This window comes from Rhinopithecus bieti, unplaced genomic scaffold (genome assembly GCF_001698545.2).
Source record: "Rhinopithecus bieti isolate Rb0 unplaced genomic scaffold, ASM169854v2 scaffold_16097, whole genome shotgun sequence".
NCBI lineage: Eukaryota > Metazoa > Chordata > Mammalia > Primates > Cercopithecidae > Rhinopithecus > Rhinopithecus bieti.
Window position 1 is genome coordinate 2417936 of NW_016808851.1, and position 27048 is coordinate 2444983.

The following is a 27048-nucleotide window of genomic DNA, read 5'->3' on the forward strand; positions in this document are numbered from 1 at the left end:
CCTCACTGTTTTAAGTTTCAGTCAGGTTAATAAATTTATTTCACTATTTAAAAAAACTCAACAGCAGGTCCTTCTAATTATTTCTACTGTTTTTAAAACAGCTTTATTGAGCAACAATTATATACCATACAGTTCACTCATTTAAAATGTTCAATTTAGTGGTGTTTATTATATTTACAGACTTTAAAATCATTACCACAATCAATTTTAGAATTTTCATCACCCCAAAAAGAAAGTCCATCCTCATTAGCAATCATTCCCCATTTCCTCCCAATCCTCCAGCCTTTAGCAACCACTAATCTATTTTATGTCTCTATGGATTACTTATTCTGGACATTTCATATAAATGGAATCTTGCAACATGTAGTCTTTTGTGACTGGTTTCTTCCCCTTGGCATAATGTTTCCAAGGTTCATACATGTTGCAACATACATCAGTACTTTATTCCTTTTCATTGTGAATAGTATTCTATTACATAGACATATCACATTTTATTTATCCATTTATCAGTTGATGGACATTTGGGTTGTTTCCACCTTTTGGCTATTATGACTAATGTTCCCATAAACAATGTAGTTATACAAGTTTTTGTGTGGACACATATTTTCATTCATCTTGAATATATACCTAGGATATACTGGGAATTGCTGGGTTATATGATTACGCTATTTAACTCTATGTAACTCTATATGGTAACTCTACGTTAACTGTTTTCCAAAGCAGCTTCACCATTTTACATTCCCACCAGCAATGTATTAGGGTTCCAGTTTCTTTACACCTTCACCAACATTTGCTATTTTTTCATTACAGTCATCCTTGTGGGAGTGAGACGCAATCTCATTGCTGTTTTTTTCTATTATTTCATCATCTGTCAACTCAATAAAACTGGATTTAAAAATACCTTAGATATCTTTAAATTCTCTATTTAAAAAATTCTGAATTGTTTTTCTTTTCTCTTAGGTAAGACTTATCTCTCCGTGTGCATATAATTCATAAACACACAGACCAACTTAGTTACACCAGTAAACAGCAACATAAGGACTAATAGTGGGCAAATTTATTAATTTACTTTTTGTATATAGTTCTTCTCCCTCTTTGTTTCTTAAGAAATAATTATAATACAATTTAATCAAGAGGTACACCTGGAGAGACATTTGATGGATTGATTTCCTGGTATAAAATTCATATATGCTCTTTGAAGATCACAACATTTTTAAAGACTTTTGATCAAAGCATAGTCTCTTAAGCAATTGACCTTGGCAATATTAAAGTAGTCTCTAACCCAACTGAAAATTTTCTAACGATCTATACACTTTCCACCAACTTTGCCTGTCTTGAGTAAGTAACCTTTAACCACAACTCTGGCATTATACTTTACAAGGAACTGAAGGCTGACATGTGCTTATACCCAATCAGAGCAGCAAATAGGACTACATTTTTATAGTTAAGTTATCAAAACCTCAAGCTTAAGAAAGAAGGCAAAATGATGCATGCATTTGGACACTCAGGGCAAAGGGCATGATTTTAATTCTCTCACACAGCATTTTATAGGATCTTCCAAGGGCCTACAAATTTCTTCTTACCCTCAAATCTACTGATACAACTTACCTCATGTGCTCTCTGCTGTTCCAAAAGATGCTGATAATTTCCTGAAATCTCTACTGCTAACTTTTGTTCTGTCTGAACTAGGAACTCCATCCATGTTTCACATTTTTCCAAGAAAGTCTGATGTTGTAGCAAAAATGACTGCAACTTGCTGAAAGAACAAAGGGCAAAGAACAATGGTTATTTTGCTGCTTATTCTTATATCTTTAACGTATAAAACTAGATTAAATAATCTCTGTGCCCAATTCTCATTGGACTACCACAAAGCTTTCATGTTAGGTGGTAAAATTTTTTTTTAAAAATGAAGAAAGAGGCCGGTTATGGTGGCTCATGCCTGCAATCCTAGCACTTTGGGAGGCCGAGGAGCGCAGATCACCTGAGGTCAGGAGTTCAAGACCAGCCTGGTCAACATGGTGAAACCCCATCTCTACTAAAAATACAAAAATTAGCGGGGTGCTGTGGCGCATGCCTATAATCCCAGCTACTTGGGATGCTGAGACAGGAGAATTGCTTAAACCCGGGAGGCGGATGTTGCATTGAGTCGAGGTTGCGCCTTTGCACTCCAGCCTGGGTGACAAGAGTGAAACTCCATCACAAAAAAAAAAAGAAGAAGAAGAAAGACAGTTGAAAAAATGTAAAGTTTAAAATGTACCTTTTTAAAATGATAAAAGTTATGTATATACTTTTAATATATTCTTACTTAAAAGAGTTTTCTGATTAAAGTGCTGTTCAGTACATTAAACATGAGAAACGACTTTACAATTTGAATTTCCCACTTTTAGTTCAAATTTTGTCAGTGTTATGGGAAAGATCAGAATTTAGAAACATACACAAGTCATGGGCTTATAGTCTATTGACACATTGGTGCTATGGTGTGAACGTGTCCCTTTCATAATTCAGGTGATGAAACTTAATGGTGAATGCTCGTAGTATTCTGAGGCAGAGCCTTTACATGGTGATTAGGCCATGAGGACTCCTCTGTGAATGGGATTAAGGGTCTTATAAAAGAGGATTCACACAGCATTCAGCACCATTACCCTTCTGCCTTTCACTGTGTGAGGACACAGTAACCCTCCCCTCCCAAGGATGCAGCAAAAAGGTGCCCTCTTGAAAGCAGAGAGCAGCCCTCACCAGACAACTGAATCTGCTATCACCTTGACAGCAGACTTCCCAGTCTCCAGAACTGTGAGACTGTTAAACATTTCTGTTCTTTATAAATTACGCATTCTGTGGTATTTTGACATAGCAGCACAAACCAGACTAAGACGACTGGAGCAACCAAGACACCTCTTGTTTACTCTACCTGAATCTTTCTGTAGTCTGAGAGGAGATCAGAGACCAATGGCGGTTCAGATTCTGCATCCTTTTGATTTCCTTATCATTCAAGGGTAATCTATATCCAAGCTCATTTAGACGGTCTAAATCTGGAGCCATGCTGCTGAATTTTAACATCTGTCCCTAGAAGGAAGATTTAAAAGTAGGTTTAGCACCACGGTCAAAAAATGCAAAGCTTTTTCAAAGTGCACAGTGAATTTCTGATTTCAGGAAGTAGCTGGTCTTCGGTCTAGTGGGCTCTGCATTTCTAGGCCACTTACTTACAATCTCTAGCGGTACAAACAGCAAAAAGAAGAATCTCCTATTCAGTCTAAACTGCTGCTGCTATTGCTACTCAAGCTACTCATTATCCTTTATTGACTACTTACATGTATTATATTATTTACTTGATATATTATTTACTTGTATGGATTATACATGCAAGTATATTATTTACTTTATTTACATGTATTCTATTATTTACTTGATTTTTATTACATATATTGTATTACATATACTATTTACTTGATTTATTTACTCATATGTAATTATATTACATGTATCATATTATTTTCTTGATTTATTTACTCATACATAATTCTTGATAGAACTGCTTAAGGATGAAAATTATGCTGATAAGTAAAAGGCCTTACTTTTTACCATATATGTTTAATTTGTTCATGTTAATTTCCTCCTTTATTATTCACAACTAATAAAAGTTGTGACAGCGATAGCTAACTTTTATTGAGCATTTACTGCGAATCAAGCATTGTTAAGAGCTTTACAAGTAGTAACTCATTTTATCCTCAAAACGATCACTTGAGATAAGTCATGCTGCTTATTCCCTCTTCGCAAGGGAGGAAAGGGAGGCACAGAAACTAAGTAAGTTGCTCCAGACCACCCAGCTAGTAAATGGAAGAGGGTAAACGAACCTCCTTGGGTTCTTGCTAGAGAAAATAAAATTTCACTTGAGCTATGAAGTGACCACACACTGCCGTAAGAGCTCCAGTTTTAGATCTCTGACCCCCAACCCCACAGCTGGTGAGACTTAACCAAAAGGCAATCTATTCTTTTAGCTCTCTTCTCTCCCTTCAAACACAGGACAACCTTGTCGGTTCTGGTTTCCCCATGGGTGTTCTTATCTCCATCTAGGAAATTGGTTACAGGAAGGAAAAAATGTCAGGCCACCTTTGGCTATGTGTGTGTTTTCTCTTGGCATGTTCTGCAAAAGACTCATGCTTTCTGAAGAAAGAATAAATCTCAAGTATTGAAACCAAAATATAACTATTAAATGGCATAATTTCCATGGGTAGACATTAGCAATGGACAAAATAGCCATGACACAGTCCTTCCCCTCATGGCACTTACAGGGAGTAAGATACTATTCTAGTAGTCGAAAGTGCAACAGTAGTCCCCTACTCACAGGAGTGTAATTAAATGAGGTGATACAGCATGGAAGAAAAACAACAGTGTGCTATGAAAACGTGTTACTGGGGGGCCTGGCCCTGGACAGATAGTGGAGACTTTCCTAAGAGAGTGACATTGAACAAAATTACCAGGACTTTACTCTTTTTAGTGAGGAGTAAGCTGATAAGGACAAGAAAACAAATCCAGAGAGAGGAAATATCACATGCACAGATGTTGGGAAGCACAGTGGTGCTGGAGTGGCTGGAGGGGAGATGGACTATGGCACAGCAGAGTAAGATCCTTAGGAAAGGTGGGACCAGGATGCCGCCTTGAGAAGCCATATGGTCTTTTCCCTAAGAGCAGTGGGAACCCTTGAGGGTTTTAACCAAGGGAATAACACAAGAAAATTTTCATGTCTGTTGTACTATTTTGCTTACTTGATTGAATGTTTAAAATCATTCACAATTGGCAGGGCACAGTGGCTCATGCCTGTAATCCCAGCACTTTGGGAGGCCAAGGCTGGTGAATCACAAGGTCAGGATTTTGAGACCAGATTGGCCAACATAGTGAACCCCCCATCTCTACTAAGAATACAAAAAGTAGCTGGGCATGGTGGCACAGTGCCTGTAGTCCAGCTCACTTGGGAGGCTGAGGCAGGAGAATTGCTGAAACTGGAGGTCGGAGGTTGCAGTGAGTCTGAGATCGACGCCACTCGCACTCCACCGCTGGGCAACAGAGCAAGCTCCATCTCAAAAAAAAAAAAAAAAAAAAAACACACAATTCAAGTAAAAATTTGTTCTTCCTTTTATAAAATTATTAAATTAGGCTCCCACAGGGTGGTGGCTCATGCCTGTAATCCCAACATTTGGGAAGGCCGAGGTGGGCGATCACGAGGTCAGAGATCAAGATCATCCTGGCGTAACACAATGAATCCTCATCTCTACTAAAAATGACAAAAAATTAGCTGGGCGTGGTGGGTGGGCGCCTGTAGTCCCAGCGCTGGGGAGGGCTGAGGCAGGAGACATGGTGTGAACCCTGAGAGGCGGAGTTTGCAGTGAGAAGAAGATCATAGTCACTGGCACTCCAGCCTGAGCGACAGATGCACAGGCCCTTGTCAAAAAAAAAAGTTAAATTATTTTTAATGGACAATAAATCATATATATTTATGGAGTATGATATGATGGTTTTCACACAATGTAGAATGATGTAAGTATCAAAGCTAATTAAGTAAAATCCTTAAAAAGAAAAAAAAAAGGTCATTCTCACAGCCAGGAGAGGGGAGGCTGGTGGGTGATGAGATCTTGTGGGAGCGGCTGTAGGGCCTCAGAGAGATAGGAGTAGCTTGAGCTACCGCTCGAGATGACGTTAGAAACCAGAGAGGAGAGGTCAAAAAGTTAATAGAGAGGTGATGGACTGGGCACAGGAACATTGGAGAGGGCCAGCAGTGGAGGTGAGAGTGGAGGTGGTTTCAGCGGTGGGAAAGAGGGAGGAGTGAGCTGGTTCCAGGAGTTGAGCTGGGAAGTCAGCCTGTGCCCCACCTGCCAGCCACACAGTCCGACGTGTTTGCCATCAGCAAGTCTCACTGGGAAGCGTCACTTGAAAGAAAGAGTGGGTCGACCATCAGTTTTTAGTTTCCCCTAAGATTTTGAACAGAGCGGGCGTGGTTGCTCATGCTGCTAATTCCAGAGATTTTGGAGGCCGACCTCGTGTGATCAGTTCAAGACCAGCAAAACCTCATCTCTACAAAAATATTAAAAATTAGCCAGGCGGTGTGGTGGTGCCCCTGTAATCCCAGCTACTCGGCGAGGCCTGAGGCAGGAGAATCGCCTGAACCCGGAAAGTGGAGGTTGCAGTGAGCCGGAAATCATGCCACTGCAGACTCCAGCCTGGGCAACGAGTGAGACCGCCATCCTCAAAAAAAAAAAAAAAAAAAAAAATTTTGAAGCAGATGGTAAAATCTGGGACTCAGATTACCACACTTACCCTTAAGTTCTTCCATCTTTCCTGATTGTGGAGAGTCAGATGAATGGCTAGGGTCCTGCCCTTTGTAGTATTTCTTTCAGCTTCCACTGCCAGGCCTCCTAGAGCGTTTCTAAAACTCTTGGCAAAAGGTTTCATAATCAAGAACTCCAGCCTTTTATTCCACAGAAGAAATTGATATTTTAGTAAAAAAAAAAAAAAAAAAAAAAAATGGATTTTAATAAAGTCTAGTAAAAGGGCAAGTGGATTATTAAAATATATTTTCCATATTCTTGTATCAAATTGCCATTCTCAAAGACATCATTCCTACTGAAAAAACAAAGCTATAACAATTTAAATCTTCTTTATGTAATTTTCTAAAACTAGAATTATTTCTATGCACCATAAGTGAATAATAATCAAAATTATTCTTTAAATACTTGATCAAACAACAGGTCTGAAAAATCTTCTGATTCTTGTAATAGTCTAAGTTAAATAAACATGAATATTCATATTAAAGCCGCTTAGTGTTTATTAATTGAACAGACCATGGTGGCAGGCATTGGTTTAGGGACTTGCATCTTAAACCGATTTTTAAATTATTTTGCAGAGAACAGCGCAAAACTTCCACCTTCATCGTCCCCACCAGAATTTCCAAGTTTGTTTACTTGTTTTTTTCTTTAGTCTTGAAGGAGGTATTGTTGCAACGATGAGGAATTCTTTTTCTGTATTTGTGCCCAGATATTAGAGAACACCCAATTTATAGAAGATACTAAACAGGAGTTCTGTACCTGTAACGAAGTCTGCTGTTTGCAGAGAGCCTGCTCTAGGGCACACAAGTGTTGACTCAAAGAGAGTTGATCCAATTGAATAGCTGATGCTGCTGAAGCATCCACTTGTTGCTTCAGTTGCTCTCCCAGCTCATGGAGAACAAAGAGGGAGTCTTTAACTGTACCCAGTCCTTTGAGAAGGTCCTATAAAAGGTGAAAATATGCCCACTCTGAAGCATGTTTATACTCCTTATCATAAACAGCAATTGGCAAAGGGCTATACATCTAGAAACACACAATTCCTACTGGTCAAATTATTATGCTAAATAACCTTCACCTGTGGAAAAATGATCAAGCACTGCAATTTTTAAAAATGCTATGTATACATATTAATATTTTAAACATACATTATATATATGTAACCTACGGATATATATATATGTAATTACTCTTTTGTTAGTAAAAGCTATGTTGGTTCATTATAGGACCTTGGGGAAATGCAGAAAAACATACATAAACAAGACAAGAAAAACATGATCCAAGAGTAGAGCCAATAACTGGAAATATTTTGGCAGTTTTTTTCCCGCCTCTACATAATTCATGTCAAATTGAAAACAAAATGTTATATTTTTCCTTTTTCTATTATTATTATACACACCAGGAATTTGTCAGTGGTATCTTCTATATGTGTGGCCATGTTATTGCAAGTATAACAACCTCCTATCTCAGTAGGGTGCAGAACACAGTGATGATTTTGGTGAGCAGGGGGTAAGAGTAGCCTGTATTCCCATTCTTTTCCATGGCATCTCTTTGCCTCCACTTTCTGTGGGACCCTCTTACAGTTTAAAAAAATATGAGCCAATGGAAATTCCCTATTTCTGCTTTCTATCCTATCATTGAGAGATGATAAGTGACTGCTTCTTCTACTTGTTGCTGGAATCCCACCCAGTCATGCTATGCCTAGGCAGTGACTTCTGTGAGAGAAAGAAAAACAAACGGCTCCTTAAGCTTGATGCAGACAACAGACAACGTATATTTCAATTCAGGAGTATTGAAAATGACAGTTCTTGTATATATAAATTATATGGATGAAAAAAGTACTGTATTATCTTTATTTTAAAATATCCATCTTTAGCTTTAAAGTGATTATTCAGGTTGAAAATATTAGACTAGGTTAAACTTTTATTTATGTAGTTTTTATAGCTTGCCTAATTCTAATAAACTGATTTGGAAAAGTTTATTAAAAGACCCTTGTAACAAGCTCTTAAAAATAAAGACAAATAAGGACAAATAGTAAGAGCCATGTAATGTTTGAAACAAGAGAAGGGCTGTTCCTTAAACCCTTAAGTAGGTTATTGGCAGCTATAATGAAAAAGATAATTATTAAAAAGCTATTAAAAGAAGTATAACAGTAAATCAGGAGAGAAAGACTTCTTTCTACCATTAATATCTTAGATGAAACTATTGTGTAGATGCTTACCTAGGAGATAATGAATGTAAATGGACAAGATCTGGAACAGAAGATTTTTTAAAGATAGAACATTATTCCCCATATGGTCATGTCTTATACTGACCATCCCAGAAAACACAGAGAGCCTCAACTTTTCACATTGACTAAATTCCACTAGGAAAAATAGAAAACTACTCATTTTAAAAAATAAAACAATGGGAGGAGACCTCTTAGTCTGATGCATATGCACCTGTGTTCTGAAAATCAGGCAGGCTCTTTGATCCTAAGACAATTATTTTTGGATAATTGTCTCATATAGAGAAACATACCAAAGCTTACAGAGACCAAAAGCTAAACTTGGGCAGTCTAAGAAGGGCATGTTGGGAAAACAAGATAGCTCCTGAACATACGTTGCAATCTTGAATCCATGTAGCAACCTCATCATCGGCGATGTCCTTGTTTGTGGCTGCCTTCAACAGCTCATTGGTTCGATCCTCCTGCTGCTGAACCGACGAAGCACACTGTTTCGAGTAGTCCTTGTATCTTTGCCAAAGCTGAAGTAGGGCCTTGCTGGAGTGTAGCTGCTCAGCAATCTCTTCCAGCAAGTTATTCCATCTGGAAATAATAATCAACACTCATGAGAAGATTACCACCTCTCACCAAATGTTGATATTTGCTATTTTATTTTTCATGATCCTGGTTCATGTGAATATAGACATACTCATTTCTAGTTAACATAATAAAAATTACTGTTTCATATTCATAGTGTCAGGGTAGGTAATGAGGATGATGGCAATCTTTGGGTGTACAGTACTTCTAATTCTTTCTAAATCTCTTCACTACATTTATTTATCCTTAAATTCATGTTGTGAAAGAGAATTTTAAAGGACAGAATCTATGTAGCTCAAATTCAAAATGTCATTAAGTTTTAATTATATCATTATTTATAATAAGGCTGTAATATAAATAGTGTATAAAATTAACATACTCCATACCTCATGTTGACTTCTTTCAGTGTATTGGTAAGAGTTTCTGTCACAGGCGGGTGGCACTCTTTCAATAATTGGTTGGTAATAGAACCAAATTTCTGTAAGCTCCTTTCCTGTTTTTCTAGATCATCTTGGAGATTCTGCCCAAAGAAAAAGACCCACTGATGACACAACAGGATCTAAATTTTAATAAGCAAGTTTAAAAGGAATTTGTATATGTTTTCATAAATATGCATATATACATGTATAAACCAGGCATGACTTAGCATCAATGCTTTATCAGCTTTCTTTAGATAATCATTTATTCTCTTTTTTAGGATTTTGTTATTTTGACTATGAGAAGAGGTTATTAGCAATGAAGCCTTCTTCTATTGGCATTTGGATTCTGCTGGAAAAGCTCACATAGGGCTCCCTTGTCCATTGTCTGGTAGGAAGCTGCCAGAGATGGTAAATTCCTCTTCAAAGGGTTTAATTGTACAATGTTTTGTCCTTGGTTCAGAGGCCCACCTCCTTGTAATTTCTTGTTTCTGGCCTGCGAGCAACCCTCCCACTCTTGTTGTGTCCTGACTTGGCCAGACATGTCCAAACATGCCATGTGCTGTAACACAGGGACCACTTCTACCCCCTCCCTCCCTTGCGAATCACACATTTACCCTAATTGGAAAAGTTTAAGTCTTAGCCAATCAGGGTCATTTTAGATTATGTGGTTCAACCCTAGCCAACAGGGGAAGGATGCAGGGATCGGGACTGCATTAGGGATAAAAACTCCTTCTCTCCTTTGTTCAGTGTGCTCTTGCAGTGGCCAGAAGTGTGAGTGGCACCCTTCTGCAGAAGTAAATTTGCCTTGCTGAGAAATCCTTTGTTTAGGTGCTCGTTTTCCTTGCTACGCCAAGCTCTTGTTTCTAATAAAGTCATGACAATGGTGTACGTAATGTGCTATCTGCCAAACTGTGGATCTCTTTGGCACTCAAAGCCAAAGTCATGTGTCTATTTTATTGCACACCTAGAGTGCTTCTACCACAAACTCCCGAAGATGAAGACTAACAAGGCACAGCTTTGGCAAGTTTTATCTCTGGGTGTTTTTCCTTGCCAAGAATTATTTTTAATTAAAAAAATGATTTTCAATTGACAAATAATAATTGTATGTATTTGTAGGGTACTATATGATGTTTTGATATATGTTTATACTGTGGAATGAATAAATTAAGCTAATTAACATATCATTACCTCAAATACATTCCATTTTTGTCTAGCAAAGTTGAACTCATAGAAGTAGAGTAGAATGGTAGTTACCAGGGCATGGGATAAGGAATTAGATGGGGAAAAGAAAGATGTTGATCAAAAGGAACACAGTTTCAGCTAGACAGAGAGGGATAAGCTTTAGTGATCCACTGTACAGAATGGAGACTATAATTAATAATAATGCATTGTATATGTCAAGATTGTTTAAAGCAAAGAATATTTATCAGACAGATTTGGCATCTTCCACCAAGCCTATCTAAATAGTCTTCTACCAAGGACCAGTAAGGGAACGGAAAGAAAGTTGCTTCCCTGGAAATAGTGCTGAGGTGACAGACTCAGTTCTTTAAAAAACTCCACAGGTGAAGTAGGCTACAAAACTCGAGTATCATTTAACATCAATATCTGATTACCCTCAAATGAAAACAGTCAAGGAAAAGACCCTTAATCCTTTCATGTCTTAAGACAGCTCTTGCAAGTATTAAACATACATTAAATTAAAAAGCATTTCTAACCTCCTCAATGTTATAAGATGTGCTTTTAAATTTACCATCCTCATAAGAAGTTTTAGTGACCTTTAGCAACAACAATTGAAGGGTTAAGAAATTATATAGACAAATTTGTCCTCCCTCCCACCCTATCCTAAAAAATATATTTCCTTAAGAAAGTTATATCTATCTCACATATTTGCACACACTCCTGAGACAGGAGAGAGTGCTATGCTGCAGACAAACATCAGGGATATCATTATAGATGGACACAATGACAAAGGACCCACAGGAAACCAAGCAGTAAGTGCTAGAAAGGAAGATTCTGTGGACACGCTGGATAGGCCACTGATATTTTACCGAATGGAAGCAATTGGATGGTTTAAACATTTACCACTTTTGTCATTTTTCTCTTTGTTTTCTTTTGAACATTCCTTGGAATATGTTTGGAGATGCAGGATAAGAAGAGAAAAGGAAAACAAAAGGCAGCAACAATGAATCAAGGAGGTTGAGTTGGCCATAAAATCATTGTATAAAAGACAATGTGAATATTTTTTACAACAGGATATTGGAAATCATTTAGTTATATACCAGCTAATCCAGAATTTGGCACACACAGACAAGTTTGCTTAAGTAACAATAACACAGGTAAAATTAATTTTAAAGATCTTAAAAAATAATTAAGTGTAAACAACATATGGCAATTTTTCAGGATGATGTCTCCATTTTTTTCAGTTTTCTGAAATTAAAAAGAATGTTAAGGATGTGTTAAATTAATTCCTTACCTGAAGATTGTCCACCTGAACTTGCACAGCTTCTAAGGAGCCAGTCAGCAGACGGAATCGGGAAAGAGAGTATCTGGCCTCCATGAGGTAACTGTTTATCTTGTCAAAGGCCACTTTGTGATTACTCCATTGGTCAAGCACTGATTTCAACAGTATCTTTAATTGTCCAACCTTTTGAAAAAGACAAACATTGCTTATTGCTTATAATTTCATAATATCTGGAATGATGGAATATATATTCAATTGATGGGAAAATATTAACATCTAACAACTTCATCAGGGTTTCAGGTATCATAAACAAACAAAACTTAAAAGAAAAATATTTCAAAGGTAAAATGTATCAACTTTGAAATTTATGCCTTTCACACTTTTAAACACTCAGTTCTAAGTGGAAATGCTTAAAAGGGTAACATATATATATATATATACATATACACACACACACACATATGTGTGTATATATATATTTTTAAGTCATAAGAGGTTGATACTTTTAATAAAACAGTTTAAGAATTGTATTAAATGAGTGTTTCAAATGCATTAACTCATATAATCCTCACAACATCTTATGTCTCAGATAGGATAATCATTATCCCCATTTTATAGATGAGGACACTGAGACACTAAGGGGTAATGAAAATTAGCCAAGATTACACTGTTAGAATGTGAGAGATTTCAATTTCAATCCAGGTAGTCAGGTCCCCGAAAGTGAAATATATCTATAGCTACACCAATACCTATATCTATCTCACATGTGTGTACACACACACACACACACTCCGATAAATATCTTAAGACAAAACATCTAAGATACTCCTTCTTTATACTTATTTATCTCTATCAGAAAAGTGTTTAGTTTGGTCTGTATCACTTAGATACAGATATCCATTTTGTATATCCTTTCCTAGGCTGGAGACAGACGTTTGAGAATGATCTATCGCCATGGGAATGGATGAGATCATTAAGAGAGTAATGTTTAAAATAAAGGCTTATTCTAGAAAACACCAGAAACTAGACTTAAAAAAAAAAAAAAAAAAAAAAAAAAAAGAGGATAACGAAGCAGCCTTAAAAGTACAAAGAGATAATGTATAGATTTGATTATTTCCTCCGTTACTTTAGGAAAAACAAAACCCCGAGTTTGGACAGAGCTGGCAAACACTGTCCTGGAGCTGGCTTTCGGCAAGCAATATTACCATGTGATCTAAATTCGCCCAGGTTTGGCCGAGCTCTTGCAGTGCGCTCATGACAATGCCAGAGACGTCTTCTTTCTTGTTCTGAATCAAAGCAAGTCCATTCTGCTCAATTTTCTCTACTTCTTTTTCTTTTGCTTTAATCAAATCTTCCAGATCCTGAAAGATTTAAAAAATAGTCACTTTAAATTGTTCTATTATGGAACTCTGGGGTGCACTGAAATTGAGCCATTATAGTTTCATGTCCTAAAAACCTTTTACTAATCCAAAAAGCTTATCTCTTTCAGAAGAGGCACTCCACAGAAGTACTTCTTCCTATGCTCAAATGCAAAAAAAGTCATCTTTTTACACATGGCAAATCAGCATAACTTTAAAAAAGTAAAATTTGATAATCTACCAGATAAGGAAATGGTACTATGTAATTTTCTCAAGAGGCTGTGAGGAAAGAAATACATGTCAGAAACTGTAATGTTATTTATATTATTAAGTTCATATATGTTGGTATTCAAAAAGTTACGCTGCCTACCCCATAGGAAGAAATGTGATCAAATGTGGTATTCTGGGTCCTAGTATCTGAGATTTAGTCACATTTCTACTACTATAAAGCTGTGACACTTTGGGTAGGTGAGAAATTTCTACTGGGTCTCAGTTTCTTCAGATGGGAAATCAGAAGACTGATTTCAGATGGGAAAAGATCATCTGTATGATCCTCTCTCTCTAAAATACCCTGAATTCTACATGATTCTGAAAGATTTCAGGCTTCTTTGATGAATCAAATCCTCATTTTCTTTGGGATATGCATTCATAATTGTCAGTATAAAATGTTCAAGAACGAAAAGCAAAATGAAGAAAAGATCTGGAGCTCATATTGAACCTGTATCATAACCCTAATTTCTATTTTAATGCCATCCGAAAATTTGAGAAGCTCAGTGAAGCAGGCTGAGACTGCTATCAGCATTTTATAAATAAATAAATTGAAGATCAAGTCATCTGACGTGTCTTGGGTAAAAGAGCTGGTGAGGGCTGGAGTGGGGATTAGAACCCAGTCTTTGGAGCCTATGGACTCCCAGCCTGATACCAGAAGGGAGTCGGCTGAACCTCAAACTGTGGAGGGAATATAAATCCCATGTTGGGGTGGCATGAAAAGTCAGGCATTAAGGCATGGTTACAGTCCCATATTCAGAAGTATGAATAGATTTGTAGTTCTTGGAGATTAGAATGGAGAAAATTCCCAAACACTGTAACTTTGGATAACACCTCAATTGTATAAAAAATATTTTTTATACCCCCTCATGATCCATACATAGGTAATAAGATTGAAATTGAGCAGTGCTGCTGCTAAGGTGTTAATGAGGAGTCCAGTCTCTGTTATATTAATTTCAAATGTCATGTCTCCTTAAAAATAATTTTTGCTTCTTTTATTTCTGTTTCTATTGTGGTTCAACTTGGTAATCTCTCTCTATCTAATTTTAAAAATAGAAATAATAACACATTTTCTGCTTACTCCAAAGGGATAAAATTAGATAAATATATACAAAATATATTTTAAGCTGTCAAAAAGTAGCTAAATGTAAGATATTATTATGTTTAGCCATTTGGCAATGTGCCATGCTTCAGTGCGAATTTATTTATTTTCTCTACTGAGTTATCATGAAGCTATTTTTGTTTTGGCTAATTAGTTAGAAACTCACGCATTTGGCAGCTTAAAGTGATCATTTTTGTTTTTCATATTGTTCTCTTATTTCCACTCTATAATTTTGTCACTATTTTGACAGCTTTGATAATTACCAGAGAATAAATATAGTGATTACTGGGGTTACAGGTCCTTCGTGTAGTACAGAAAATATAATTAATTTACTATTTAGAACTTTTCTATTTCTGTAAAGAGATTAAAAGACCAGAAACAATCCTTCCAATATGTCTTTAATATGATTTCAAAATTCAACCATTACAAATTGAGTTTCTATGGAAACCATAGAAATTGAGTTTCTAATTCAATTCTATGATGCTAACTTTTTCTCACTGAGGAATATTAAATGAATGTTCCATTGCTTAGAAACTATTTCTAAAATGCCCTGCACATGTATGTTGGTATAAGAGCAAAACCCACAAGGGAAACAGGGCTGAAATATATATTATGTAAAAAATAAAGGTGTGTTTCCCTTGCTTTCATTAATAATTAAAAGATGATTCTGTTTTGATCAAAACGGGAAAGGCCAAACCTACCATTTTTAAAAGCAATAAAACATTCCTAACTTGGGTTAATTCATAAATATCAGTTTTATGTTGGTTTAAATTAATAAATCACCTATTAAAGACTGGGAAAATACTCAAGATTTTTAAAACAAAATAAAACTGGAATCCAGTCACCAATTTAAGTATACTGGCTTGAATTGGGTCCAAAAAACAATTTCTCCAAAATGACAACTCTAACAAGACTTGTAGTATAGCCAAATAGAACCTTCCAGTTAGGCCACTGTGATCTATTTATATGTGATGTCCCAAAATAATTATATGGGCTACTTTCATTCTGTCTAAATGATTTTTCATTTGAAATCATGAATTAGTATCAGTACACAGTTCTTTAAACCACACTTTAAGCTTTTCCTCCTGACACTGTCTGACCTGACTCTCTGAAAGACTAAAACTTAGGTCCTACACTTGGTAAAACATGGTCTAGCTGCTGCTATATTTTCCAGATGGTAAGGTGTCTCCCTGTTAAATAGAAGACATGAACAGGAAAAGGAACAAAATGGAAAATGGCAAAAAAAGCAATGTTAAAGAGAAGAAAAAAATACTTAGAGAAAAAGAAAAGTATGGAAGAAAAGAATTGGAAAAAAAAAAAAAAAAATGCAAATGATATTAATGTGGTATTTCAGTCTTTCAACAGCAAAGTTTATCACAACCATGCAACCAGAAGGCACCCACTTTGCTAATTCTAATACGCAGAATTACCTTTTAAATTCAATGGATATATTTTAACTTAGGAACTCAGCGAAAGTTATGACATTCTGTCCTCAAAAGTAAAGAGCTGAAATTCTGGATTATTTGTAGATTTTAGATTTTACGGCCTAAATCAGAAATACCATTGGCCTCTGGAAAATCGGAAATGCAATAAGACTAGTTGATGCATATTCTTCATCTTCAATCTTTAAGCACCCATTTTCTGACACGAGGCTTTTTATAATTAAATAAAAAACTATCATTATTTCAAGGTATTTCTTTACATGATATTTTTCTTTATCAATTTTATGCATTCTCAAAATTGTAATCCAGTAGCTGGGGAGCCAGCACTTCTCTTCCTTTTCAGAATCAAAAAGCTTTGATGAAGTGCTTAAATATACCTTTCTGTATATGTGTCCCAAACAGAAAACATGATGATTGGAAGAGAGATCATTACCAAAGTTCTTTCTTTTTGAAACCCAGAATAGAAAAATAAGACTTGCAGAGAGAAGCTTTTCTGTAGAATTACTTCACTGGTGAGTTTTCAATTGTTTTAGGAAACACTATAAGAGAACAGTCATAATCTGTAACATTATATGAACTCATGAATTATTTTCAAAAATCTTATTACAGCATTAACTGCAATAGCTCACTTTTCTTTTGGGTACACAAGAAGACCTGTGTGTCCCTGAGTCACTGGAAAACACTTGGAATGCTACTGCTTCACCTGAACTTTCAATCCTCATTCCTCAGAGTAGAACAAGCATACTCTGTGTACTTCCCCATGTGACAAAAGAGGAAGTAACATGGATATTTTCTATTAATTAATAATAGGATATTAATAATAATATAATAACAATTAATAGTTAGTAGGAAGTCCGCTGTGAAGTGCTTGCTCAGAGGAGGTGAACAGGAATCCAACCAAGCCTCTAGTGCTAACTTCCATTTATAGGACATACAGAGGAGAGAAGAAAAAATTAAACAATATCTTAAGGACATTCATAGGCCAATCCTGAACACGGCACCCATTGACAGTTTCTGCGACAGGTTATGGTCTTAAAAAAATATTCAAAATATTTAAGAGATCTAACAAGCAAATGTAGCGTATGGATATTGTCTGCATCCTTATTTTGAATAAGTTAATGTGAAAAAGACATTTTAAAGACAACTGAGGAAATACGACTATGAGTTGAACATAAAATAATATTAGGAATTATTAAACTTTTGATGGTGATAATAATATGGATGCATTAAGAAAAACTCTAGTTTTCAAAGATATATATTGTAGCATGTAAGAATAAAGTGACATGATGTCTGGTATTTACTATGAAATCTATTTTAGAAAGAGAAATAATTTATGCAATTTTTTTTTTTTTGTAAACAGGGTCTTGATTTGTTACCCAGGCTGAAGTGCAATGGTGTAAACATGGCTTACTGCAGCCTTGATCTCCTGAATTCAAGCAATCCTCCCACCTCAGCCTGCTGAGTAGCTGGGACTAGAGGTATAGCACCACCACATCTGGCTGATTTTTGTAGCTTTTTGTAGAGAGAGGGTTTCACCATGTCACCCAGGTTGCAAATCTTGATAATTATTAAATGTGATGCTTGGTATATAGGGGTCACAGCATTTCTCTCTACTTATGAGTGTGTTTGAAAATTTTCATAATTTCAAATTTTTAAAAACAAGTGAAAAACTCTAATGTATTTTTTTATTTAAAAAAACCTATAAACTCACATAATCAGCAAAATTTGTTACTATATCCAACTTTAAAAAAAATTTAACTTGCAACTCTCAAGGCCTACAAACACATTAGCATATGCCATGAAATTGTGAGATGGTTCATGTTAGCCATCTGGACAAGTTACCTGACAGTCTTTCAGTGCATTCTGAACAGAAGCCTGATCTCCAATTCGATGCTGTTGTTTTAGTCTCTTTTCCTGGGTTTCAAACCATGTTTTCAGACATTGTACATTATTTTCATATTCTGACCAAGATTCCAATAACCCTTCCAACAGCTGGATCTGAACAAACACAATAAAATGAAATTTGCAACTTTATTTTAATAAAATCAAATCATTGGCAGGCTAATTATTCCAGCCAGCATTTTCTCCAAATTAAGAATGCTTAAAATACAGTTCATTGTATACATGATTTAAAACAGGGGTGTCTAATCTTTTGGCTTCCCTGGGCGATACTGGAAGAAGAATTGTCTTGCGCCACACATAAAATAAACGAACACTAACAATAGCCAATGATCAAAAAAAAAAAAAAAATTGTAAAAGAAATCTCATAATGTTTTAAGAAAGTTTACGAATTTGTGTTGGGCTGCATTCAAAACCGTCCTGGGCCGCATGCAGCCCGCGGGCTGGACAAGCTTGATTTAATAAATGAATTTCATAAAGTATGAATCAATGACTATTATTGGGAAGCAATAAAGGACTAAAGTCAACTTGAACCAAAGGCAAAATAAATCAAGAGGCATCTTTAGAAAACTGAAACATCATGAAATATACAAAGAGCACAGAGTGTAAAAGAGAAAATCATCAACAGGTTAAAGAAAGTCTAGGGTGATTAACCTTCAGCAGTATTATTGGAAGCGTTCTTTGCCCAGTATAGCCACACTACTCGTGAACTCAGTCTTCCTTACAGAGTGTGCCTGTTCTTGGGGTTTTCATGTAAATCTGGACGGTGGCAAGCCAATGGCTTACCTTCTCAGTTACTAGACCTTGCAGAATTTGCCAACTTTTATTCATTGCTCCAAGTTGCTCAGCAAAATCAGTCTTATCACTACGTTTACTTTCCACATCCTGACTGCTGATTTGTAGCACAGACTGGTTCACAAAATCCACTGTCAGCTGTTTACAGTTAATGTCTATCTTAAAACCCTAAAAAAAAGAGGAGAAAATAAGATTATACAATAAATGTCTCATTATTTTTCCATGAGTTGGAAAGCCTTAAGTAACCTCAATATTAATATTATCACTTCCATAACTCAGCTAAAATGGCACAATTTGTCTGTATTCACACAACTCATTATTTTTGGAAGCTGAATATACATATTTGTATATGTTTATATGAACATAAACACAGAAATACATGTGTGTGTGTGTGTGTGTGTATATATTTTTTTTTAGGTAGAAGATTTAGAACTAGATAAATTATATAACCTCACTATAAAATATTTATAAATTTATTTTTATAATTTTCTGCAATTCTGTTATCTTAATAACATAAAATTATTCAAAATCATTCCTAGTACTAGATATTTCTTCTTATTTCTATAACTGATAATGCATTTTTCTTGCTCTTGAATTCCTATCTGGTCACTGTGTAGGAAACATACATTCCAAGACTTGATAACTATAATTTGAATTTTTTAGTTCTTTCAAATAAAATGGTCTCAACATACGAAAACAACAAATTTTAGTTACCTTATATTTCTGAAGGTATTCATGAATTGCCTTGTAACCTATGGAATTTTTAATATTATCTTCATCCTTCTGAATAACATTTTCCATTAGAGAAATCCAACTCATGACTTNCTAGATATTTCTTCTTATTTCTATAACTGATAATGCATTTTCTTGCTCTTGAATTCCTATCTGGTCACTGTGTAGGAAACATACATTCCAAGACTTGATAACTATAATTTGAATTTTTTAGTTCTTTCAAATAAAATGGTCTCAACATACGAAAACAACAAATTTTAGTTACCTTATATTTCTGAAGGTATTCATGAATTGCCTTGTAACCTATGGAATTTTAATATTATCTTCATCCTTCTGAATAACATTTTCCATTAGAGAAATCCAACTCATGACTTCAGAAATGGCATGGCGGGAAGGCAGTTTATCCATCTGGAGCTTTCCAAGCCAGGGAGAGAACAAGTCCCAAGTGTTGAAATGGAAACCCCAACTTCTGCTAACTTAAAACCCTCCAATAATTCTTAAAATGTACCGAGAGAGATAACACTCCTTAACGACATTTGGAGATCTTATCCCTATTGAAAGCTTGAAGTCAAACATCAGGCAAATGCTGAACAATAATAGTCATTTTACGTTCACCTGACATCCAATACTATAAACATTGTATAAACATTAACTAATTAATCAAAACACCAGAAAGAAGAGAATATTATTCTTATTTTATAACTAGTTTTATGAGCTTAAAAAAACTTAACCATAAAACATGCAACAGATGTATTTTATTAATTATCTTGTAAAATCTCTGCATATTGACTCAGGAATGTTAAAAGAAGAAAGAAAATACCACACTACAAGCTATCAGTTTCTAGATTTTTTGGCACTCTTATATTTATTCCTAAGAGCATAGCCAATTTTCTCAGTCCTTAGCTGATATACAGTACTTACAATTTGAAATCTTAACATATCACACATTTATGCATATGTGTATTATGATGATTTGGAGGAACAAAAGCAATCATTTAAAATCTTTGTATATCAACTTCTGTGTGGTGCTGAAAGATATAGCAATGAACGTGGGTTGGTTCCTGCCCTCTGGGGGCGCACAGCTGCTGCTTAGGAGAGATTAGGCATGTATATGAAACAGCTATCCTGCCTGAAACACAGTGATGAGTGTCAAAGAGAGATAAAGATAAAATGTTCTGGAATTTCAGGGGAGGTAGGTGTATTTTCAGATAAGAGGAGTATTTACATCTACTGAAAGCTAGTTGCTCTCCTATACATACGATTTTTTTTTACATGTATTATGTTCTAAATCTTCATAACCACTCACTTTATGAGAAAAGTGTATGTAACTGTCCACATTTTATCCAGGAGAAAACAGAGTTTAAACAAAGTCAGACAAACATTCCAATACACATACCCACACCCACATACATACATGAAAGAAACCCTCAGAGGAAACGCCTTCGGGGCAGGGCTTTGTAGTGTAGTTTACTTTTTAAATTTTATTTATTTATTTATTTATTTTGGAGACGAGTCTCGCTGTCACCCAGGCTGGAGTGCAGTGGCGTGATCTCGGCTCACTCCAACATCTGCCTCCCCGGTTCAAACAATTCTGCCTCAGCCTCCCAAGTAGCTGGGACTACAGGCGCACACCGCCATGCCAGGCTAATTTTTTGTATTTTAGTAGAGACGGGGTTTCACTGTGTTGCCCAGGCTGGTCTCAAACTCCTGAGCTCAGGTAATCCGCCCTCCTCAGCCTCCCAAAGTGCTAGGATTACAGGCATCAGCCACTGCACCCGGCCTGAGTTCACTCTTAATATTAAAACAATGGGAGAGAGGAAGCCAGGTGTCTGGGACAAAGCTGATTTAAATTTGTGAGCAAAAGCAAAAAACGAATATATTTTTCCATGTCAAATAGCTTAAGTCAGTTATTTCCCACGAAAGCAATCTTTCTTTCTGTACCTGGTGGAGCTTCTCCTGGACGGCTGGGATATTGGTTAGCAGGTCAGTCCACTGGCTATCAATGTGTGACAGCTCAGAGCGCAGCGTGGCTGTGTCCACCTTTTTCAGTCGAAGGAGCTGATTTCCAGTACTCAGAACAGATGATTTCAGGGAAGATTTGGCATCCACTTCTTTAGAAAACTCCTGAAACAAGTAGCGATGTTCAAATTAGGGTTAAATAGCCAGACCATTCGTTAAAAGCAAAGCGATCAATTTAGTGCATGAAACAATTTCCTTTACATCCTGGAGAGGGTTATACTGAACACTCAAAGAAAATGACAGCAGTACACCCTTGCCCTCGAATGAAAGCAAACTACGAAGCCCCTACTTGAAAACTACTCTGAAGAGGCAATGTTGAGTCATGGAGCCCTATTATTTTGCATAATTATGGAACACACATAGTTAACATTAATATATTTTCTATAGCTTAGTTTTTTAAGTATATTCACTGATGGTTGACTTCCTTCCTTCCTTTTTTTTTTTTCTTTTTAGATGGAGTCGCTCGCTCTGTTGCCCAGGGTGGAGTGCAGTGGCGCAATCTCAGCTCGCTGCAACCTCTGCCTCCTGGGTTCAAGCGATTCTCCTGCCTCAGCCTCCTGAGTAGCTGGGATTACAGGCACACACCACCATGCCCAGCGAATATCTGTATTTTTCGTAGAGACGGGGTTTCACCATGTTGGTCAGGCTGGTCTCGAAGTCCTGACCTCGTGATCTGCCCACCTTGGCCTCCCAAAGTGCTGGGATTACAGGCGTGAGCCACCATGCCTGGCCTGACTACTTTTCTACTGGTGCATGGGTTAGGCCTAACTTACAGGCCTGAATCAAATGCCTTAGATTCTTAGACTTACCAGGAAAGCATTTAGATGATCCCGGACCATTTCCAGCTCTTGTGGGACTGTCACAGATTGCTGAGTCCAAAATTCTAGCCTGTCTTTTGCAGATTGCAACCAGTGAATTAGATCTGCAGATTCACTTTGATATCTGTAAGCACATTACGGAGTCTATTAAGTAAACATTTCATCCCTATCTTCTGCTCACCTACATTACTCACCAATGCCAACAGTTTTAAAACAAGAGGTCTGAAGATTTAGAAGAAAAATGCATGAGGTTGGCACTCTGAAATTTTCTTAATACTCATACCTTTATCAAGCCTGTCTCTCTGGGTTTCCGCTTGCCTGTCTTTAAGCTGGGTATAAAAATATCTTTCCCTACTCCTTCACATTGATGCTACTTAGAAAATATCAGATGATGGTTACAAAAGGTCCTTTGAAATAAAGGCAGCTTAGACACAGACTAGGTCATTGTGTGAAAATCAATCCTCCACCCCGCTGAATGTTTCCCATTGCCTGTGAAAAGCTTCCACTTCTCAATCCACATTTTCTCTTTCTCTCCCTCTCAGGCTTTACTGTGATTTCTCAGACACAGTCATTAGGCAAGGGAGGGTGAAACTCAAAGGCAAGGTGCCTTATGCACCTGCCTCCCTGCTCACTTCTAATTATATGTTTATATGAGTATACAAGAATCCAAGTGGGGACTTTCTACTTACCTTTGTTTTTTTTTTTTTTTTTTTTTTTTGAAACGGAGTTTCACTCTTGTTGCTCAGGCTGGAGTGCAATGGCGCAATCTTGGCTCACTGCAACCTCCCCTTCCCAGGTTCAAGTGATTCTCCTGTCTCAGCCTCCCAAGTAACTGGGGTTACAGGCATGCACCACCACGCCTGGCTAATTTTGTATTTTTAGTAGAGATGGGGTTTCTCCATGTTGGTCAGGCTGATCTCGAACTCCCGACCTCAGGGGATCTGCCCGCCTCAGTCTCCCAACGTGCTGGGATTACAGGTGTGAGCCACTGCGCCCGGCCTCTGCTTATCTTTATTTTCCAAACTATACAATAAGTTCCTAGAGGAGCCATGTCACTTTCAAGTGAATATCTACTTGCCTAATTTATTTATTTTTGAGACAGACTCTCGTTCTATTGCCCAGGCTGGAGTACAGTAGCATGATCATGGCTCACTGAAGCCTCGACCTCCCAGTCTGAAGCAATCCTCCCACTTCAGCCTCTCCAATAGCAGGGACCATAGGCATGTGCTACTATACCTAGTCCTTTTTTATTTTTTGCAGAGATTGGGGTCTTACTATGTTGCTCAGGCTGGTCTTGAACTGCTGGCCTCAAGCAATCCTCCTGCATTGGCCTCCCCAAGTAATGAGATTACAGGTTTGAGCCATCATCCCCCACCCCCACTAGCCTTATTAATACAATGTAGCACTTATCTGAAAATATACAAAACAGTCATTGTATTACCTGGTCCAGTGTTTCAATATTGTTTCCAATCTGTGAAGTTCCTTAGACACTTTGTTGGTGTTGCTTAGCCAGTGCTCTCCAAGTTGATTTAGTTGACTTTCTAGATCTGAGCAGCTGATGGATATCAGAAGTCGTTTGCCATCATCTAATACTTGATATAATTTGGGCTGGTATTCATTAAGGCTAGATTTTAAATGCTAAAATCATTGAAATTATTAGGTTACAAGTTTGGATATGCAATTTTTGTCTTTAAGAATTATAATTTCTCCAGTACCTACAATGTTCCCATTACCTGTTATTGGAACTTAAACTATACTCACTCAAGTAACACTGAAAACTTCAAGATGTTTCATCTATATTTAAGTATAGATGGTCTCCTTTTGTTGTTTATTATTATTATTTTGGTAGCGACTTTAGGTGGATTTAAAACTTTCAAATTATCATTATTATTTCAAGAATTGTGTGGCATCAGCATAAACTAATGCTTGGTGGAGGCTGAATCTTCAAAAAGATTTCTCATTAAAAAAAAGACTTTTAATAATGTCCAACTATAAATAACAGAAACATTATCTCCTTTCAATGCCAATAACTTGAAAGAAAAGTAAAGTACTAATAAAGTAATTGATCGCAAATTTGCTTACATTCTTTTAAAACTATTGGTAAGGTTCTAAAGGCAATGTGGCGGCTTGTAACACCAACCTGGTAGAGTGTTATGCGGTCAATAAGCCTGTCCTCGTTCTCCTCCACCAGACCCACGCTTGGGATGCTGCTTTCCACCACCTCCAGCTGTCTGCTAAGCTCCTGCTGGTCCTCATCCAGATGCGACCACGTCTAGAAACACAACACTTGTCTGTGAGCTAAAAAAAACCCTCATAGGGAAAGACATTCTTCCTTGTGTGCAAAATACGGGCTTGACAGATTCTCCTTAAAGTTACATCAGAGATGTTTGCATTGGGGCTTGCTTTGGGAAGCAAAAGATGGCTTTAAGGCAAGTAATCAAATGGTGACGCTTGAAAGCATTGTGAATGGGCTCTGGAATCTGCCACTAAGCCCCTTTATGGCCGTGAGTAAGATACTAAACTCTGTACCTCTTTTCCATATATTACAATGGCGATAATAACAGCTGTCTTCTCCATCATGAGGATTAAATGGAATAATGTGTGCAGTGTACCTTCTATCAGGTATGCACATTTTTTTTTTGAGACAGAGTCTCACTCTGTCACCCAGGCTGGAGTGCACTGGCACGATCTCAGCTCACTGCAAGATCTGCCTCCCAGGTTCACGCTGTTTTCCTGCCTCAGCCTCCAGAGTAGCTGGGACTACAGGCACCTGCCACCACACCCGGCTAGTTTTTTGTATTTTTTAGTAGAGACAGTGTTTCACCGTGTTAGCCAGGATGGTCTCGATTTCCTGACCTCGTGATCTGCCTGCCTTGGCCTCCCAAAGTGCTCAGGTTACAGGCGTGAGCCACTGTGCCCGGCCTTTTATTTTTTATTTATTTATTTATTTTTTTTTAGATAGGCTCTCACTCTGTTGCCCAGACTGGAGTACAGTGGCACAATCATGGATCACTGCAGACTCGAACTCCTGGGCTCAAGGGATCCTCTTGCTTCATCCTCCCAAGTAGCTGGGACCACAGGTGCATTCTACCACACCAGGCTAATTAAAAAAAATTTTTTCTGTAGAGATGGGGATCTCACTATATTGTCCAGGCTGGTCTCAAACTCCTGGCATCAAGAGATCCTCCTGTTTCAGCCTCCCAAAGTGCTGGGATTACAAGCATGAGCCACCACATCTAGCCCAGGTATGCATGGCTTTATTCTTTACCACAGTAAGGATTTAAGTCAAAAAGATGGGGATGTTTGCCTTTCATGTAATGAGTAAGCAAAACAATTGCATTTGCATATGAAACAGGTATCTATAAATATGAATATATAGTCTATATATTCTATTAAAGAAAAATAGCAAATCACTTATTCCTAAGTTCAGACTTTTATTTTATTTAAAACTGGAAAACACTTTTAAAAAGATGAGTTGAAGTATTTTCCAATAATTTACATCGTGGGTCAGCAGTTTCTCAGTGTGAGTATGCTCACTTTACTGTGCAGTTGGAGTGGCAACAGGGCACAGTAGTAGAAACCCATGCTTTTTAAATACACTTACCAAATATCTATTTCCTGGTACTTTCAATGCCTAGGGATCTAGGAGTAAATACAACAGACACAGACCCAGGCCTTCTAGTGAGGAGAGACAGGTAATCAATAATAAAGAGTAAACCAAAAACAATAAGTTGTATGGTATAATAGAGTTCTTGTGCTGTGGAAGAACAAAACAGAACTGGGTAGGGATGGGAGGGAGTGCACAGGTGTGTGCCGGGGGGGCTACAATGTAAATGGTGTCATCAGGTAAGTTTCACGGAGAAACACACATTTCAGGTTGTGAAGTCAGACAGATGAAGGTGTGATCACTGACTGCCACCAATTAACACGTGTCTTGGCAAGCCATTGCTCCCAGACTCATTGCTGAAACAGGGATTCAAAATACCACCTCAAAGGGTTATGATAAAGATGAGATGGATTCATGTAAGTGTAAGAAGTCTTGCCAGGGGCCAGACATGTCAATAAAGCGTAACTATTATTACAGAAATTTCGAACGTTAAAGGTAGACGTCTCTCCAAAATACAGGGAATTCCACATCAGGGAATTCTACATCTGGGATTTGGGGGTTAGCTAGCTATGAAAATGTTGGCCCAGGGAAAAACTCATTTGGAAAAAAATGCAAATAGGACCTGCAGACAACCCAGCAATATTCAGCAACATTCAGTATTATTCAGTAATATTCAGCAATATTATTGAATATTCAGCAATATTCAGTATTATTCAGCAATATTCAGTAATATTGTGGGAGTGGGTGGGGAAGCCAAAAAAGCGGAGAGAGATTATAATCTCTAAAACTTCCAAGGGAAAGAGGAAGAATGAGAAAGCAGGAACAGTTCAGGGCAACTGATACAGTTACTGAAGAAAGAAAGGAGGGCACCGTCCCATCAATAATGTCCTACATTTCCACGGGGTTCTACAGCTTGCCAGTAGCCACCACTGAGCACGTATTCTGTTCCAAGAGCAACTGCATTTGGGACAGAAAAAAATATTTCTACATTTTTCTTTTTTTTTTTCTTTTTTTT

The 27048-nt window shown here is 37.1% G+C and overlaps 1 protein-coding gene across 1 annotated transcript in view; it reads right to left on the reverse strand.

The window, feature by feature from the left end:
• SYNE1 (spectrin repeat containing nuclear envelope protein 1) overlaps positions 1-27048 on the reverse strand; it is a 286149-nt gene that overhangs the window by 91754 nt on the left and 167347 nt on the right. Inside the window, 15 exon segments of the mRNA XM_017887615.1 lie at positions 1609-1756; positions 2909-3062; positions 6310-6460; positions 7077-7259; positions 8916-9120; positions 9501-9634; positions 12007-12177; positions 13200-13355; positions 18006-18161; positions 18849-19025; positions 19572-19665; positions 19948-20003; positions 21531-21713; positions 22418-22550; positions 23868-24064. Coding sequence (XP_017743104.1) covers positions 1609-1756; positions 2909-3062; positions 6310-6460; positions 7077-7259; positions 8916-9120; positions 9501-9634; positions 12007-12177; positions 13200-13355; positions 18006-18161; positions 18849-19025; positions 19572-19665; positions 19948-20003; positions 21531-21713; positions 22418-22550; positions 23868-24064 — 2298 coding nt within the window.